General features: G+C 49.3%; 2 protein-coding genes across 3 annotated transcripts in view; one reads left to right on the top strand and one right to left on the bottom strand.

The window, feature by feature from the left end:
* LOC119974399 (potassium-transporting ATPase alpha chain 1) overlaps positions 1 to 16,113 on the top strand; it is a 62,911-nt gene extending 46,798 nt beyond the window's left edge. Inside the window, exons 18-22 of one of the 2 annotated variants that reach the window (XM_038813222.1) lie at positions 1,634 to 1,779; positions 10,674 to 10,807; positions 12,125 to 12,226; positions 14,784 to 14,875; positions 15,436 to 16,113. In XM_038813222.1, the coding sequence (XP_038669150.1) occupies positions 1,634 to 1,779; positions 10,674 to 10,807; positions 12,125 to 12,226; positions 14,784 to 14,875; positions 15,436 to 15,464 (503 nt within the window). In that variant the 3' untranslated portion in view covers positions 15,465 to 16,113. The remainder of the gene's footprint in view (positions 1 to 1,633; positions 1,780 to 10,673; positions 10,808 to 12,124; positions 12,227 to 14,783; positions 14,876 to 15,435) is intronic. The other variant, XM_038813223.1, reaches the window with a different exon arrangement.
* On the bottom strand, positions 4,727 to 6,225 carry LOC119974400. Its single transcript, XM_038813224.1, has 2 exons — positions 5,525 to 6,225; positions 4,727 to 5,285 (listed from the first exon to the last, which is right to left on the bottom strand). Exons 1-2 carry the CDS (start codon positions 5,898 to 5,900, stop codon positions 5,008 to 5,010), a joined length of 654 nt encoding a protein of 217 aa, XP_038669152.1. The 5' UTR covers positions 5,901 to 6,225; the 3' UTR covers positions 4,727 to 5,007.
* Positions 16,114 to 17,053: the final 940 nt, after the last annotated feature.

Raw genomic sequence — 17,053 nt, 5'->3', positions numbered from 1 at the left:
CACTCCCTCAGTACTGACCCTCCCCTGACAGTGCAGCGCTCCCTCAGTACTGACCTCCCCTGACAGTGCAGCGCTCCCACAGTACTGACCTCCCCTGACAGTGCAGTGCTCCATAAATACTGACCCTCTGACAGTGCAGCACTCCCTCAGTACTGACCTCCCCCGACAGTGCAGTGCTCCATCAATACTGACCCTCTGACAGTGCAGCGCTCCCTCAGTACTGACCCTCCCCTGACAGTGCAGCGCTCCCTCAGTACTGACCTCTCCTGACAGTGCAGCGCTCCCTCAGTACTAACCTCCCCTGACAGTGCAGCGCTCCCACAGTACTGACCTCCCCTGACAGTGCAGCGCTCCCACGGTACTGACCTCCCCTGACAGTGCAGCACTCCCTCAGTACTGACCTCCCCCGACAGTGCAGTGCTCCATCAATACTGACCCTCTGACAGTGCAGCGCTCCCTCAGTACTGACCCTCCCCTGACAGTGCAGCGCTCCCTCAGTACTGACCTCCCTCGACAGTGTAGTGCTCCATAAATACTGACCCTCTGACAGTGCAGCACTCCCTCAGTACTGACTCCCCCGACAGTGCAGTGCTCCATCAATACTGACCCTCTGACAGTGCAGCGCTCCCTCAGTACTGACCCTCCCCTGACAGTGCAGCGCTCCCTCAGTACTGACCTCCCTCGACAGTGCAGTGCTCCATAAATACTGACCCTCTGACAGTGCAGCGCTCCCACAGTACTGACCCTCCTCTGACAGTGCAGCGCTCCATCAATACTGACCTCCCTCGACAGTGCAGTGCTCCATACTGACCCTCTGATAGTGCAGCGCTCCCACAGTACTGACCCTCCCCTGACAGTGCAGCGCTCCATCAATGCTGATTCTCTGACAGTGCAGCACTCCCCCAGTACTGACCCACTGACAGTGCTGCATTCCCTCAGTACTGACTCTCTGACAGTGCAGTACTCCCTCAGTACTGACCCTCTGACAGTGCTGCACTCCCTCAGTACTGTCCGTCTGACAGTGCAGCACTCCCCCAGTACTGACCCTCTGACAGTGCAGCACTCCCTCAGTACTGACCCTTCTATAGTGCAGCACTCCCTCAGTACAGTGCAGCGACCCCCCCCCCCCCCCCCCACCCCACCACCACCATGGTGATCGTGGTGTTCATCTGGTTTATGGGGCATGTATGTCTGGGGAGGGGCAGCACGGTGGCCTAGTGGTTAGCACAACCGCCTCACGGCGCTGAGGTCCCAGGTTCGATCCCGGTTCTGGGTCACTGTCTGTGTGGAGTTTGCACATTCTCCCCGTGTCTGCGTGGGTTTCGCCCCCACAACCCAAAAATGTGCAGAGTAGGTGGATTGGCCACTCTAAATTGCCCCTTAATAGAAAAAATAATTGGGTAATCTAAATTTATAAAAAAAATTTAAAAAAAAAATGTATGTCTGGGGAGTAGGCTCACTACCAGGATAGTCCAATTGGAGATGTGAGGGAACGTGTTAAAGCCCTCTTGAGCCCTGTCCAAAGTGCGGTCCACTGACCGTAAAAGGTGGTGGAGAAGCGGGCTTATCTGATACCAGGCTGTGACCTGCAGGCAAATGAAACTAAGGTGTCTTCCTCGTTGTGTTGCACTAGGTGTGATTCAGTCCTTTGCCGGATTCACTGATTATTTCACTGTCATGGCCCAGGAAGGGTGGTATCCTCTGCTGTGTATTGGACTCCGTGCTCAATGGGAAGACCAGAGCCTCAACTCACTGCAGGACAGTTACGGACAGGAATGGGTATGTATCCACCGAGGGAGCAGAGGTGGGGGGGGGTGGTATGATGGGATGTCCAAGGGCAGGAGGCATGTCAGGGACTACAGAGTGGGTGTGAAACTCTACTGCTTTCCTTCATGCTCTGAAAGTAATGGAACACCAAATCGAGAGAACAGTTTTATATCACTGAATGATCACACCTGAAATATCTGACGAACCGGCACCAGACCCCAAGATTTGTAAAACTGAGAGGATGTTTCGCACCAGGAGTGATCCCATGCACAAATAGGGATATGGTATATTAAAACAAACTGTATGAACACAATATTACTAACTTTAACAGCAGAGAAATCTAACTTACAGTTATCATTTAAGGAATGCTTCAGAATAAAATAAGGGCAGCACGATGGCGCAGTGGTTAGCATTGCTGGCTCATGGCGCCGAGGTCCCAGGTTCGATCCTGGCTCTGGGTCACTGTCCGTGTGGAGTTTGCACATTCTCCCTATGTTTGCCTGGATTTTGCTCCCAGAACCCAAAGATGTGCAGGGTAGGTGGATTGGCCATGCTAAATTGCCCCTTAATTGGAAAAAATGAATTGGGTACACTAAAATTCTAAAAATAAAATAGGAATAAAATGAAACACTTACTCCTGACTGCTACTTCCTTTATCTCCAATCAAGCAAAACCCATCATTGGTCAAAGCCCAGTTTTAAATAAAGTTAGCAAACACAGGATTGCTTACTGACCTCTGGATAACAAATTCATTGGATTTATTTTAAAATGTATTTTTATTGATATTTTCCACTTTTTACAGGGTAACAGCTCAATCTATAGTGTACCTGGTATTTACATATAAAGTTGTTTCTTATTTACATAGATTTCTACATGTAGTCCCCCAGTCTGCCTTCCCCCACCCTCCCTTTCCCCCATTGGCAGTTTAATTTTCCCTTTTAGTGCTGACTTCTGCCCTGAACATAGAACAGTACAGCACCCAACAGGCCCTTCGGCCCTCGATGTTGTGCCGAGCATTGTCAAAACCAAGATCAAGCTATCCGACTCCCTGTCATTCTGGTGTGCTCCATGTGCCGATCCAATAACCGCTTGAAAGTTCCTAAAGTGTCCGACTCCACTATCACAGCAGGCAGCCCATTCTACACCCTAACCACTTTCTGAGTAAAGAACCTACCTCGGACATCCCTCCTATATCTCCTACCCTGAATCTTATAGTCATGCCCCCTTGTAACAGCTCCATCCACCCGAGGAAATAGTCTCTGAACATCCACTCTATCTATCCCCCTCATCATCTTATAAACCTCTATTAAGTCGCCTCTCATCCTCCTCCGCTCCAAAGAGAAAAGCCCTAGCTCCCTCAACCTTTCCTCATAAGACCTATCCAGCAAACCAGGCAGCATCCTGGTAAATCTCCTTTGCACCCTTTCCAATGCTTCCACATCCTTTCTGTAGTGAGGTGACCAGAACTGCACACAATACGCGACACCTACTGTTTTCCGCTCCTTTCTGTTGAGGTTTTAAGTTGTTTCTTTGGGGAGTCGGAGAGATAGGGGGATATGTGGCCCCTCTCCTCCGCCTTTTCTCCCCTTGCTTCATTCTGTGATTCCCTTGGATTCCCTCCTTGGCCTTTCCCCCTCTGCTCCTTTCCATTGTGTGTGCCCTCATTTGTTTTCCTCCATTCCTCTCCCCCCCCCCCCTCCACGCCCCCCCCTCTCTTCCTGGTCACTATTGGCCTCAAACAGGTCTTGAAACAGGCTGATGAATGGCCACCACACTTTGTGGAAGCCCTCGTCTGACCCTTGAATGGCGCATTAAATCATCTCCACCCCCCCCCCCCCCGACACCGCCCCCCCCCCCCCCCCCCCCCCCCCCACCGTCCTGTCTCCATGTGTTAAAGGTGGTGTGGAGCATGGCTGGTGGGAATTTGTGGTTACCGCAGATGGGGGCCATCTCGGTTCATCTGAAATGCTGTCCCATTTGGTTCAATGTCTTCAGTGTGGCTCCCACCACTGGGCTGGACGTGCACTTTGTCGGGCGGAGGGGGGGGGTGGTGGGAGCGCTGCCGTGGCAAGGATACGGAGGGTCATTCCCCTGTAGGAGAACTCCACCAGCCTCACCCATTCCGTATTCGGTTCTCGTATCCATCCCCTCACCCTCTTGGCCAGGGGTGGGTAAACTACGGCCCGCCAAAGGTATTTCTGCGGCCCTCCAAGTCATTTAAAAAAAAAAAAAAAGTTTTTAAAATTTTTTTTAAAAAAAATTTTTTTTTAAGGTTAATGGGGGGCGGCTGTTGGGTTACTTACTGGTATAGGGTGGATACGTTGACTTTAGTAGGATGATCATTGCTCGGCACAACGTTGAGGGCCGAAGGGCCTGTTCTGTGCTGTATTGTTCTATGTTCTATATGAGGCGCCCAGAATCATAACCGGGTGAAGTAATTATTTTACTTAATATACTATGCGGCCCTTTGTGAATTGTGAATTTCTGAATGTGGCCCTTGCACGGAAAAGTTTGCCCACCCCTGCTCTTGGCTGTGGCTGCCCAGTGGTAGTATTGTAGATTCCGCAGGGTCAGACCACCCATATTTTTCCTCCTTTGCAGTTTCGACTTAGGGATCCTTGTGTTCTTACCCCCAACATGAATGCCATGATCATTTTGTCTACCTTGTGGAAAAAGGCCTTGGGGATAGAGGTCGATATGGATCTAAACAGGAAGAGTAACCTTGGCAGTATGTTCATCTTTTTAAAATAAATTTAAAGTACCCAATTATTTTTTTTCCAATTAAGGGGCAATTTAGCGTGGCCAATTCACCTAACCTGCACATCTTTGGGTTGTGGAGGCAAAACCCACGCAGAAACGGGGAGAATGTGCAAACTCCACACAGAGAGTGATCCGGGGCGAAGATCAAACCCAGGTCCTCAGTGCCGTAGGCAGCGATGTCACCCACTGCGCCACTGTGCCATCCATGACAATACATTCATCTTGATTGTCCGCACCGCCCCGCCAGGGAAAGCGGGAGTGCATCCCATCTCTGTCGGTCTTTTTTAACTTCCTCTGCCAGACTGTACAGATTCGACTTGTGGATCCATGTCCAGTCATGGGCTATCTGGATTCCCAAGTACCGGATTTTCTTTTGGGTTAGAGGGCCGACTTCGCCTGGTTAAACTCCGCCCTGCGTTTTGCCAGATCTGTCCCAATGTCCTGGTAAATTTGGATTTTGTGTCCTTCCCAGGAGCTCACTTAAGTCTGTCTTGCCCACCTCAGGATCTTCTCCCGATTCTGATATTGGTGCTGCTTCGCGGTGATCACCTTCGGCTGCTCCCTGGCCTTGGGTTTCGTCCTGAGCAACCCGTGTGCTCTGTTGAGCTCTGGGGGTTGGGGAAGCGGTCTTTCCCGATCAGGTTGCCCAGCATTTGGGCGACGTGGCCCGTCGGATCTCTGCCCTTGATGCCTTCTGGCATGTCCACAATCCGAATATTCTGTCGTCGGGACCGACTTTCTTGGTGCTCGACTTTCCCCTTTTTTTTAATAAATTTAGATTACCCAATTATTTTTTCCAATTAAGGGGCAGTTTAGCGTGGCCGATCCACCTACTCTGCACATTTTTGGGTTGTGGGGACGAAACCCACGCAGACACGGGGAGAATGTGCAAACTCCACACGGACAGTGACCCAGAGCCGGGATCGAACCTGGGACCTCAGCGCCGTGAGGTGGTTGTGCTAACCACTAGGCCACCGTGCTGCCCTTCGACTTTCCCCTTTAAGTTCCCCTGGGCCGCCACCAACCTTTTCACCTCTGCTTCCAGGACGACAATCCTGTCCCTCTGGTCTGTCGAGATTTTCTCCAGGTCGTGGATTGTCCTTTCCTGTGCCTCCACATTCTTCCCCAGCCCGTCGATTGTCTTTTGCATGGTGACCCTCGCCTGTCACTGCCACCTGGATTTCTATCATGATCGCCTCTTTCATGGCGGCCACTTCCTTCGTTGGTCTCCCTCTCTCTCCTGGGTGACCGGAGCCCCTTCGCCTCTTGGGTCTGCCGTCTCGTCCGCCTGCTGCTCGTGGCCCTTTCCGCCACTTCACCCCTCGAGTTCCCTTTTGCTGGCATTTTTTGTGTGGTTGCTTTCTTCTCGCCATTGAGGTAAATTTGCCTTCGAATTTTCAGGCAAAATTCACCTAAAAGTGCCTATTTGGTTCTGGTCTGGAGGAGAGCCACCTGATATATGTCCGCTCAGCACCATCACCAGAAGAAGAATTAATTTTAAAGACTGCTTGGAGAGAGCGAGCGAAAGATAGAGCAAGAGAGAGAGCGAGAGACAGAGAGAGAGAGAGAGAGACATTCTGTCATAAAACAGCCTGCAGATTCTTGTCTGTCAGACAACTGCTCAACCCAACAACCTTTTGCAGAAGCTGCTGTTCAGTTCACAGACTATATAACTTGTCTGCTGGCGACTTTGGTACAGACCTGGCTTCCTCACATTATCTGTATCCCACTCCAATCCCCTTGAAACTAATTAATTATTAAATTTAAACACTAATCTCTAATTATTCTACTCCCAGAATTCACAACAAACAACCCATTAGCCTCTCCTTTAAACATAAGGCATGATTTGAAAATACGATGATCTCACTTTTACGACATTTTAAACCAGGGTTTTTTTTAAAAAATAGTACGCAGCAGCTATATACACACTCTCACACTCATGGCAGCACGAGTAAAAACCTTTTAAAAGACCACGAGCAGCAGCACGGTTGATTCCCGTACTCCCCCCGGACAATAAGGGCACTAGGGCTTTTCACATAACTCATTGAGGGCTACGGACAAAGGATTTTCATTCACATTTTCACCATCATTAAACCGGTTACTGCAGCTGTGATCCTTTATATAATAGGCCGGGTTAGTCAGTACTTGACCGTAGGGGACTAGACAGCTGGTGTAATGCAGACAATGGCAGCAGCGCGGGTTCAATTCCCGTACTGGCTTTACCCGAACAAGCGCCGAAATGTGACGACTTGGGGCTTTTCACAGTAACTTCATACTTGTGACAATATAAGATTATTATTAACAATGAGAGCTCCAACTGGGATAAAAACCTTGGGCTGGGTGAAGGTCGGGGAAGGAGACCCTCAGGCGAATGGAGAGGTTTTGACATTGTTTGGGCAGCACGGTAGCATTGTGGTTAGCATAATCGCTTCACAGCTCCAGGGTCTCAGGATCGATTCCCGGCTTGGGTCACTGTCTATGCGGAGTCTGCACATCCTCCCCATATGTGCGTGGGTTTCCTCCGGGTGCTCCGGTTTCCTCCCACAGTCCAAAGATGTGCAGGCTTAGGTGGATTGGCCATGCTAAATTGTCCTTAAGTGTCCAAAATTGCCCTTAGTTTTGGGTGGGGTTACTGGGTTATGGGGATAAGGTGGGGCTGTGGGCTTGGGTAGGGTGCTCTTTCCAAGAGCTGGTGCAGACTCGATGGGCCGAATGGCCTCCTTCTGCACTGTAAATTCTATATGATTCTATGATATCAATGTCTTACAGTCATCACAGATACTGTGAATGGTTTTGATCCCTTTATCGAAGGAAAGATATCCTGGCATTGGAGGCAGTTCAGAGAAGGTTCACTAGGTTGATCCCAGGTATTGTTACGACACTCTGGGCTAGTGTGCAATCAATTCTAGCCCCACTTGACTCGGAGTCACAACACAATTGAATTAACCAGTAATTCAGATAAAAATACCTAAAGTCTTTGGCCCTTGACTGCCCACTAATTACAGTCACCAGGTTTGTAAATTTAAACACAATTAATGTTTATTTATAACAAGAACTATATTGAAATATGCAGAAAATACAACTGGTTAACTATTAATGAGTATCGAATTCCCCACTTGTCCCCCACCCTCTTTCTCCCTTACACACACACACACACACACGAAGAAAGGGGTAAAACAAAAATATAAGCAAATAGAAAGAAAGAGTCTTTGTTTCCAGCACCTTACCCCTCTTCATACCTTGCTTTCAGTTTGTAGTTTTATGGTATGTCCATTCAGGTCCCTGCAGGTTCATAAATATAGCACCCACAGCTTTTCTTTTTTCCCCCCTGAAAATTAGAGTACCCAATTCATTTTTCCCAATTAAGGGGCAATTTAGCATGGCCAATTTACCCACCCTGCACATCTTTTGTGGGGGCGAAACCCATGCAAATACAGGGAGAATGTGCAAACTCCACACGGACAGTGACCCCGAGTTGGGATCGAACCTGGGACCTCGGAGCCGTGAAGCAGCAGTGCTAACCACTGAGCCACCGTGCTGCCCACTCACTACTTTTCTGGAGAAATAGAGAACTTCTTGCTTGTGTGCTGCCAGGAGTCAAACTGAAACTTCATGGGACTCTGAAAATGATTCCACCGGCATAGGATCCAATCACCACCTGCTACTAGGCAGAGTACAGCCTTTTGGGCCAATTCATTGGCTGCCAGCCAATCAATCAAACCGAGTCCCATCTCTCTCTGGTGCTGACACGTCTGCGGCTCCAGTTTGAACCAGCCGAGTATTCTCTCCTGTAATGTCTGAATTCTGCTGCTTGACTTAAAGATACATGTCCATTAATCATCCATGGACCAAAGAAAAGCACAGCAAAATAAAATAATTCAGGGAAAAAGTCGAGTAGGTTGGCCCTATACTCATTGGAGTTTAGAAGAATGAGAGATGACCTTGTTGAGACATGTAGGATTGTCAGAGGGCTTGACAGGGTAGATGCTGAGAGGATGTTTCCTCTTGTGGGAGTCAAGGATCACAGGGCATAATTTCAGATCGCCCATTAAAGACAGAGATTAATCTTTTCTCTCAGAGGATAGTGAATCTGTGGAATTCTTTACAGCAGAGAGCTGTAGAAGCTGGGTCGTTAAGTATGTTCAAGGCTGAGATAGACAGATTTTTAATCAGCGAGGGAATCAAGGGGCACGGGGCTGAGGCAGGAAAGTGGGAGTGGAGGATCATCACATCAGGTGAGTTATGATCTCATTGAATGGCAGAGCAGACTCTATGGGCCGAGTGACCTCCTTCTGCCCCCACGTCTCATTGGTGTAACTCTTGTGTTACTGTTGTGACTCAATTCACTATCTCTGTTGCACTTCCAGCAGACAGCGGGCTGAGGAGCTGTCTGATGTTCTGGCCTCTGTTGACATTGAGCCCCGTTTCTGACTGGCTAAATTCCCGTTCTTGATTGCCAAATTCCCCAATGCCCTTCCAGGCAGTTAACCTCCAGAGGTCACGGCAATCAGTGGCTCTCTTAAGATCCCACTGGTAGATTCTTTCTTTTGCTCCCTCTATTCATTCTTGAGAAGGGCCGCATGGCCTCCTTCTGCACTGTAGGGATTCCATGTGGGCCTCACTGGGCCGGGCCCAGCATTTATTGCCCATCCCTAATAGCCCTTGAATAGAGTGTGTCGCTTGGCCATTTCGGAGGGGCAGATCAGAGTCAACCACATTGATATGGGGATCTGGAATCATATACAGGCCAGACTGGGTAAGGACTCCAGATTCCCCTCCCCACTGGGGACATTAATGAACCAGGCCACTTCCCAGTCAGTAGGTCTTATTATATATGGCTGTTATCCATCCAATGAATGCAGCCACCGAACACGGACCTCATTGGTTGAGCGACGAGTGCCTGCTGATGGAATTCGGAATGCAGAAAAATGAAAGTTGGCCATTCAACTCAGCCCCTCGAGACTGCTCTGCCACTCAGTCAGAGGTCTATTGTACAGAAAAGGCCCTTTGGCCCATCACACCTGCACCAGTCAAAAACAACTTCCTACGTATTATAATCCCATTTTCCAGCACTTGGCCCATAGCCTTGTAGGCCTTGGCATTGCACGTGCACATCTACATACTCCTCATATGTTATAAGGGTCTCTCTGCCTCCACCACTCTTTGAGGCAGTGAGTTCCAAACTCCCATAAGCCTCTGGGAGAAAAGGTTTTCCTTCCTGCCCCAAACCTTAAATCTATGCCCCCTGGTCATTGATCCCTCCACCAAAGGAAACATTTCTTCCTGTCTACTCTATCTATTGATCACTTAAGGGGGATTAAGGGTTATTGTGCCAAGGGGAGGGGAGATGGAGTTAAGATACAGATCAGCCATGATCTGATTGAAATGGAGGAACAGGCTCAGGGGGGCTGAATGGACTTGCTCCTGTTTCTGTATAATAGGCTTCAGAGGGCTGACTATGCCTCCTCCTTAGGCTCAGGGGGGCTGAATGGACCTCCTCCTATTCCTGTGTAACAGGCTCAGAGGCTGAATGGACCGCTTCTTGTTCCTGTGTAACAGGCTCAGGGTGGCTGAATGGGCCTCCTCCTGCTCCTGTGTAACAGGCTTGAGGGGGTTGACTGGGCCTCCTCCTGTTCCTGTGTAACAGGTTCAAGGGAACTGAATGGACCGCTTCCTGTTCCTGTGTAACAGGCTCAGGGTGGCTGAATGGGCCTCCTCCTGTTCCTGTGTAAAAGGCTCGAGAGGGCAGAATGGGCCTCCTCCTGTTCCTGTGTAACAGGCTCAGTTGCTGAATGGGCCTCCTCCTGTTCCTGTGTAACAGGCTCAGTTGCTGAATGGGCCTCCTCCTGTTCCTGTGTAACAGGCTCGAGAGGGCTGAATGGGCCTCCTCCTGTTCCTGTGTAACAGGCTCGAGAGGACTGAAAACAGGCTCAGTTGCTGAATGGGCCTCCTCCTGTTCCTGTGTAACAGGCTCGAGGGGGCTGAATGGGCCTCCTCCTGTTCCTGTGTAACAGGCTCGAGAGGACTAAAAACAGGCTCAGTTGCTGAATGGGCGCCACCTGTTCCTGTGCAACAGGCTCCAGGGTCTCTCTCTGATCCGGCAAAATCAATCATTACCTCTAACTGTATGTTTTGATTTCCCTCAGACCTTTTGGCAGCGCCGATATCAACAGTACACATGTTACACCGTCTTCTTCATCAGCATTGAGATGTGTCAGATCGCGGACTGCCTCATCAGAAAGACCAGGCGCCTTTCCATTTTTCAGCAGGGTGTCTTCAGGTGAGAAGTGGCGGACGCACCCACTCCCTAATCCTCGTCCCCCTCCCCACCTCCCCAGAAATCCACCCCCTACAACTGTCACGAACACTTCCAGCAAGACACAGTTCAGTACAGATATCAACACTGAGCTAGAAACAGGGCACATCCAAACAGACCTGCGACGTTCCGTGTGTGTGCACAGATGACTCCAACACCATGATCAGGTACGGAGGTTAATCCGAGTGACTAGCGGAACACTGGTCTTCCTATCTGGAGGACTGCAATAACAAGGAGGTAGAAGTCGTGCTTCATCCAGACAAAAGCCCCTGGTCAGACCACACATGGAGTTGGTGTGAAGAGCTCTGGGCCCCACTCCTCAGGAAGGAAACACTGATCTTGGAGGGAGCGCAGTGTTGATTTTAGCACAACGAGACCGGGACTGCAAAGGTTAAATTACGAGGAGAGATTAAAGAAAGACTTGCCTCGTATTCCCAGGGATTTAGAAGGTTAAATGGAGGGATTTGATTGAAATGTTCAGGATATTAAGGAAAGCAGATAAGGGCTGATAGACAGAAATGATTCCCACTTGTTGGGGGGAGTCTCTGACCAGGACTGGAATTCGGAAACATTTCTATACACACAGGCAGGAGGAAGGCTGGGTTTCTCTTCCTCAAAGTACAACTGATCAATTAGCAATTTAAAATCTGAGACTTGAGAAAGTTTTGTTATTCAAAGGTTCACATTCAATGGTAAACAGGCTCGAGGGGGCTGAATGGGCCTCTTCCAGTTCCTGTGTAACAGATTCAGGTGGGGGCTGAATGGGCCTTCTCCTGTTCCTGTTTAACAGGTTTGAGGGGGAGCGACTGAATGTTTGTGTGACGCTGGGTTTTCCCTCTGATGTTTGCGCACGTAACCAGAACTGGGGTGGGGGGGGGGAGCACGACATTGGTTCAAAAATGGGCAGTTCACCCTTTTAGGACACAAAGGTGAGAAATCTTTTTCTCTTAAGTGGACTGTGCAACTTTGGAAACTGTGCTTCGTAAGGCAGATGACAAGAATCTAAGCTTATCGGGTTCGATGGGTACATGGAACTCAATGTCAACAGATGATCCATTACCCTGCTGAGGGGCTAAATGCCGTCCTCCTGCTCCTGTTTTTTAAGATGAGGAACGAAAGGCAGGGGTGTGGGACTCGGCACAACCGCACTTTCAAAGGTATCAGAACAGGCTCGATGGACCGAATGGTCTGTTTACTGTACACCAAGTTTCCTCCTGATGCAAAGAATTGACCTGTCTTCTCCTCACGGAATTTTGTTTTGTTTTGTGACTCCTCCTTCAGGAACAAAGTCTTGCTTTCGGCAATCATATTCCAAGTGCTGCTTGGCAACTTCTTGTGCTACTGCCCTGGGATGCCCAACATTTTTAACTTCATGCCTATTCGGTAAGTGCAACAAACTCGGGGGTGGGGGGAGATCAGTACTCTGCCACCCCTCCCGGCTTTCAGTCCCCTCTGGATGTGACTGTCGCCTCTCAATGCGACTGTCACAACACCCTGGCATGGCCTCCCACCTGCAGAAAGCTACAGCTGGCCCAAAATCGCACCCGTGTCCCTATCTCACTCTGGGTCTTGTTCTCACCTCGACCCCATCACCCACTGAGCTACATTGATACCTGGACTAACAACACCTCCATTTTAAAATTCTCATTCCTGTTTTCAAATCCCTCACATCCCCATCCCCACCTCAGTAATCCCCTCCAGATCTCTGTAAGAGGCTCCAGCTCCTACAACCCTCCCCATCTCTGTAACCTCCCCCATCTACCCGGCAATGTGGAAAATAGCCCAAATGTGACCTGTACACAAAAAACAGGACAAATCCAACCCAGCCAATTACCACTCTATCAACCTACTCTCCATCATCAGCAAAGTGATGGAAGGGGTGATTAACAGTGCTGTAAATCAGCACTTACTCAGCAATAATCTGCTCACGGACGCTCGGTTTGGGCTCCACCAGTGTCACTCATTACAGTCTTGGTTCAAACATGGACAAAAGAGCTGAATGGCAGAGATGAGAGTGACTGCCCTTGACATCACAGCAGCAATTTTCCGAGTAAGGCATCAAGTAGCCCTAGCTAACCTGGAGTCAATGGGAATCGGGGGGAATGCTTTCCGCTGTTTGGAGTCATACCTGGCACAAAGGAAGATGGTTATGATGGTTGGAGGTCGATCATCTCAGCTTCCGGACAAGTGGCAAGTTACATGCGTGCTACACATGTGCCAGGCAATGATCATTTCCTATAAGAGAGGATCTAACCATCACCCCTTGACTTTCAGTGGCATTACCATTGCTGAATCCCCCACTATCAACATCTTTGTGGGGGGGTGACCATTGATCAGAAACTGAACTGAACTAGCTATATTAATACTGTGGCGACCAGGGCAGGTCAAAGGCTGGGACTCCTGTGGCGAGTAAATCACTTCCTGGCCACCCCTCCCCCAAAAGAAAGCCTGTCCACCATCTACAAGGCACAGGTCAGGAGTGTAATGGAATACGCTCTACTTGCCTGGATGAGTGCAGCTCCAATAACACTCAAGAAGCTCGACACCATCCAGGACAAAGCAGCCGTGCGTATCATCTACAAGATGCACTGCAGGAACTCACCAAGGAACCTTAGACAGCACCTTCCAAACCCACGACCACAACCATCTAGTAGGACAATGGCAGCAGATACCTGGGAACCCCACCCACCTGGAGGTTCCCCTTCAAGTCACTCACCACTCCCACTTGGAAATGTATCGACCGTCACTGGGGTAAAATCATAGAACTCCCTAACAGCACTGTGGGTACACCTCAGGGACTTTAGCGGTTCAAGAAGGCAACTCGCAACCACCTTCTGAAGGGCAACTAGGGATAGGCAATAAATGCTGGGCCTAACCAGCGCCGTCCACATCCCATAAATTAATTTACAAAAAGCTGCAACAACCCTATCACTGTGACTTCCCTCAGCCCTTCCCATCTCTGTAACCTCCTCCAGCACCTACAACCCTCCCTAGCTCTGTAACCTACTCCAGCCCCTACAACCCTCTGAGATCTCTGCGCTCCCAATTCCGGCCTCTTGACCACTGCCCCCTCCCCCCGCTTCCCGCCGACTCCCATCGCTCCATGGCGGACGTGCTATCAGCTGCCTGTGGGGCCCAGAGATCTGCAATGCCCTGTCTCTCTCCTTTAAGATGCTCCTTGGAAAACCGACCTCTGTGACCGAGCTTCTCACCACCTGACTTGATATCTCCTGCTGCGCCTTGGGGTCAAATTCCGTTTTGCAAATCGCTCCTGTGAAGCATGTGGGGATGTTTTAAACGACTTTGAGGGTGCTTATAAAAATGCAATTTGTGGTTATGAAAGGTCTCGCGAGTGTGCTTGAGGGCTCAGAAAACAATTAAGGGATCATTTCGGAGTCCATCGATATTAGGAAATGCAGCCGCGCATTTTGTACAAAGAAAATTCTCACGGCTAGAGATGGTCAAAGTTCAGGCAGGAAGGGCAGTACGGTGGCACAGTGGTTAGCACTGCTGTCTCACGGCGCCGAGGTCCTGGTTCTGGGTCACTGTCTGTGTGGAGTGTGGAGTTTACACATTCTCCCCATTGTCTGCGTGGGTTTCACCCCCACAATCCAAAGATGTGCAGGGTAGGTGGATTGGCCACGCTAAATTGCCCTTTAATTGGAAAAAAAAAATGAATTGGGTACGCTGATAAAAAAAAATGTTCAGGCAGGAATTACCATCCCAGGAGCACATCTTGAACAGCGGCTTCAGGGAGGGCAAGTACTGGGGTGATTAAAACCCCACTGGGAGCCGTGAGTGGGTGACAGGTCCTGGCTTAGCTCTGAAGGACAGAATACCCATGGTACGGTCATGCAATCTCACCTCAGCTTATGAGCTGCTGCCAGGGCCTTGGAGAGGAGGTCAACACCGCACTCACCACAGCTTTGTTCTCCCACAGGGGTCAGTGGTGGTTTGTCCCAATCCCGTTTGGAATCTTGATATTCGTCTACGATGAGATCAGGAAGCTAGGAGTGCGCAGGCATCCTGGAAGTAAGTACAGCCATGGGCACTTCTCAATAAATCCAAACTGTCCCCATCAAACATTCCTGAGACATGGAGCGCTCTCCATTGTCCCCTTCAAACACTCCCAGGACAGGTACAGCACGGAGTTAGATACAGAGTAAAGCTGCCTCCATCAAACACACCCAGGACAGGTACAGCACAGAGTTAGATACAGAGCAAAGCTGCCTCTACACTGTCCCCATCAAACACTCCCAGGACAGGTACAGCACAGAGTTAGATACAGAGTAAAGCTCCCTCCATCAAACACACCCAGGACAGGTACAGCACAGAGTTAGATACAGAGTAAAGTTCTCTCTACACTGTCCCCATCAAACACACCCAGGACAGGTACAGCATGGGATTAGATACAGAGTAAAGCTCCCTCCATCAAACACACCCAGGACAGGTACAGCATGGGATTAGATACAGAGTAAAGTTCTCTCTACACTGTCCCCATCAAACACTCCAGGGCAGGTACAGAGTGAAGCTCCCTCTGTACTGGAAGTCTCACCATGGCCCTCTGTAATTCTCTGTTTTTTGATCTGCAGGTTGGTGGGACAAGGAACTATATTACTGAAAACGCTATCGCTCGATGATTATCGGTGTCCTGATTTAATACATGTCTCAGCGCTGTTTAGCTTCAATTTAGTGAAGGCAATCTCTTCTGCAGAATTATTTATATACGTTAATTATTAACTATGCCTTCAGGTCTATCACCCTTTTGTGTGGCATTTTCTGTATCATTGATGTTGGGTGTCGAATGTTTGTTCAGAATCAGCCTCATGCGATCAGTGCACGATGGCTGGTACAGACACGATGGGCCGAAGGGTCTCTTTCTTTTTGTGTTGCAAACCTAGGACTCTGCAAAGATGGTTGGTAGAAATGTGGAGTCAAGCTTCCTCAAACCTCTGGTTCTGAACCCCTCACACTGCAAAGGAAGATCCCAACCTCAGCCCCCAGCCTTGAGCACAAATTGGGAAGTGGGGTGAGGTCCTGCTGCTGATTGCGGAGGTCACTGTCTCGGGAAATTCCGCCCCCCAACACACACACTCCTTCTCCAGTGCGTGTTTAGCACCCTGGGGAGAATAGAATAGAACCAAGCGCCGAGAGCTGACACAGGTATCCGGACGGGAAGAACTATCAGCAGGCAGGCTGTGGCCAAACGCAGTCCTTAAAACATTGTTTGATGCGATGGAAAACTCAAGATTAAAAATTGTTGGACTGATTGTTTGTCTCTCGAGTATCATTTGCATTCTGCTCTAAATACAAGGGCTTGCCAAAGAGCTAGCATCTCTTAGAAACGTGTGCTTTCTCCGAACATTAACTAAGGTGAGGAATAGACATTGGGAGTTAACACAGTGCAGAATATAACCTGGATGTATCACTTGCCTGTGCTAAATTGTCAGCGGTAAGAATCATTGCTCAATCATCAATTCCATTTCTCACTCTCGCCCCGGTCTCCAACGCCCTTGTCGTTTTATGCAGACCACAGTTACGTGTCCAAGTGTGGTCTGACAAAGGGATAGGGAGACCAGAACAGTGCACCGTGCTCAGAGTATGGTCTAACCAAGGGATATGGAAACCAGAACTGTGCACAATGTTCCCAGTGTGATCTAACCAAGGGATATGGAGACAGGAACTATACACAGTGCTCCGTGTGGTCTAACCGAGGTGGTACGGAGACCAGAACTGTGCACAATGTTCCCAGTGTGATCTAACCAAGGGATATGGAGACAGGAACTATACACAGTGCTCCGTGTGGTCTAACCAAGGGATATGGAGACCGGAACTGTGCACAGTGCTCCCAGTGTGATCTAACCGAGGGGATATGGAGACCAGAAATATGCACAATGCTCAGAGTAGGGTCTAACCAAGGGATATGGAGACCAGAATTGTGCACAATGGTCCACGTAGTTTAACCGAGGTTACATGAAGACCAGAACTGTGCAGAGTGCTCTGTGTAGTCTAACCAAAGGATTTGGAGACCAGAACTGTGCACAGTGCTGCAGGTGTAGTCTGAACACATTGCTGTACACAGTTAGTTATTTTCACTTGAATTCTATCCCGGGAGAATTGAGCACCAATTCTGTCTTTTTAATTTATGACCCAGTTCATCCTTGTCACTACTCTAGTGATTTTTCTACTTGTTCACCCAGATTGCTCTGC

Source organism: Scyliorhinus canicula, chromosome 12, assembly GCF_902713615.1.
Source record: "Scyliorhinus canicula chromosome 12, sScyCan1.1, whole genome shotgun sequence".
NCBI classification, from domain to species: Eukaryota; Metazoa; Chordata; class Chondrichthyes; order Carcharhiniformes; family Scyliorhinidae; genus Scyliorhinus; species Scyliorhinus canicula.
The sequence above is the reverse complement of the archived record's forward strand: the minus strand, read 5'-3'. Positions and strand labels throughout refer to the sequence as shown.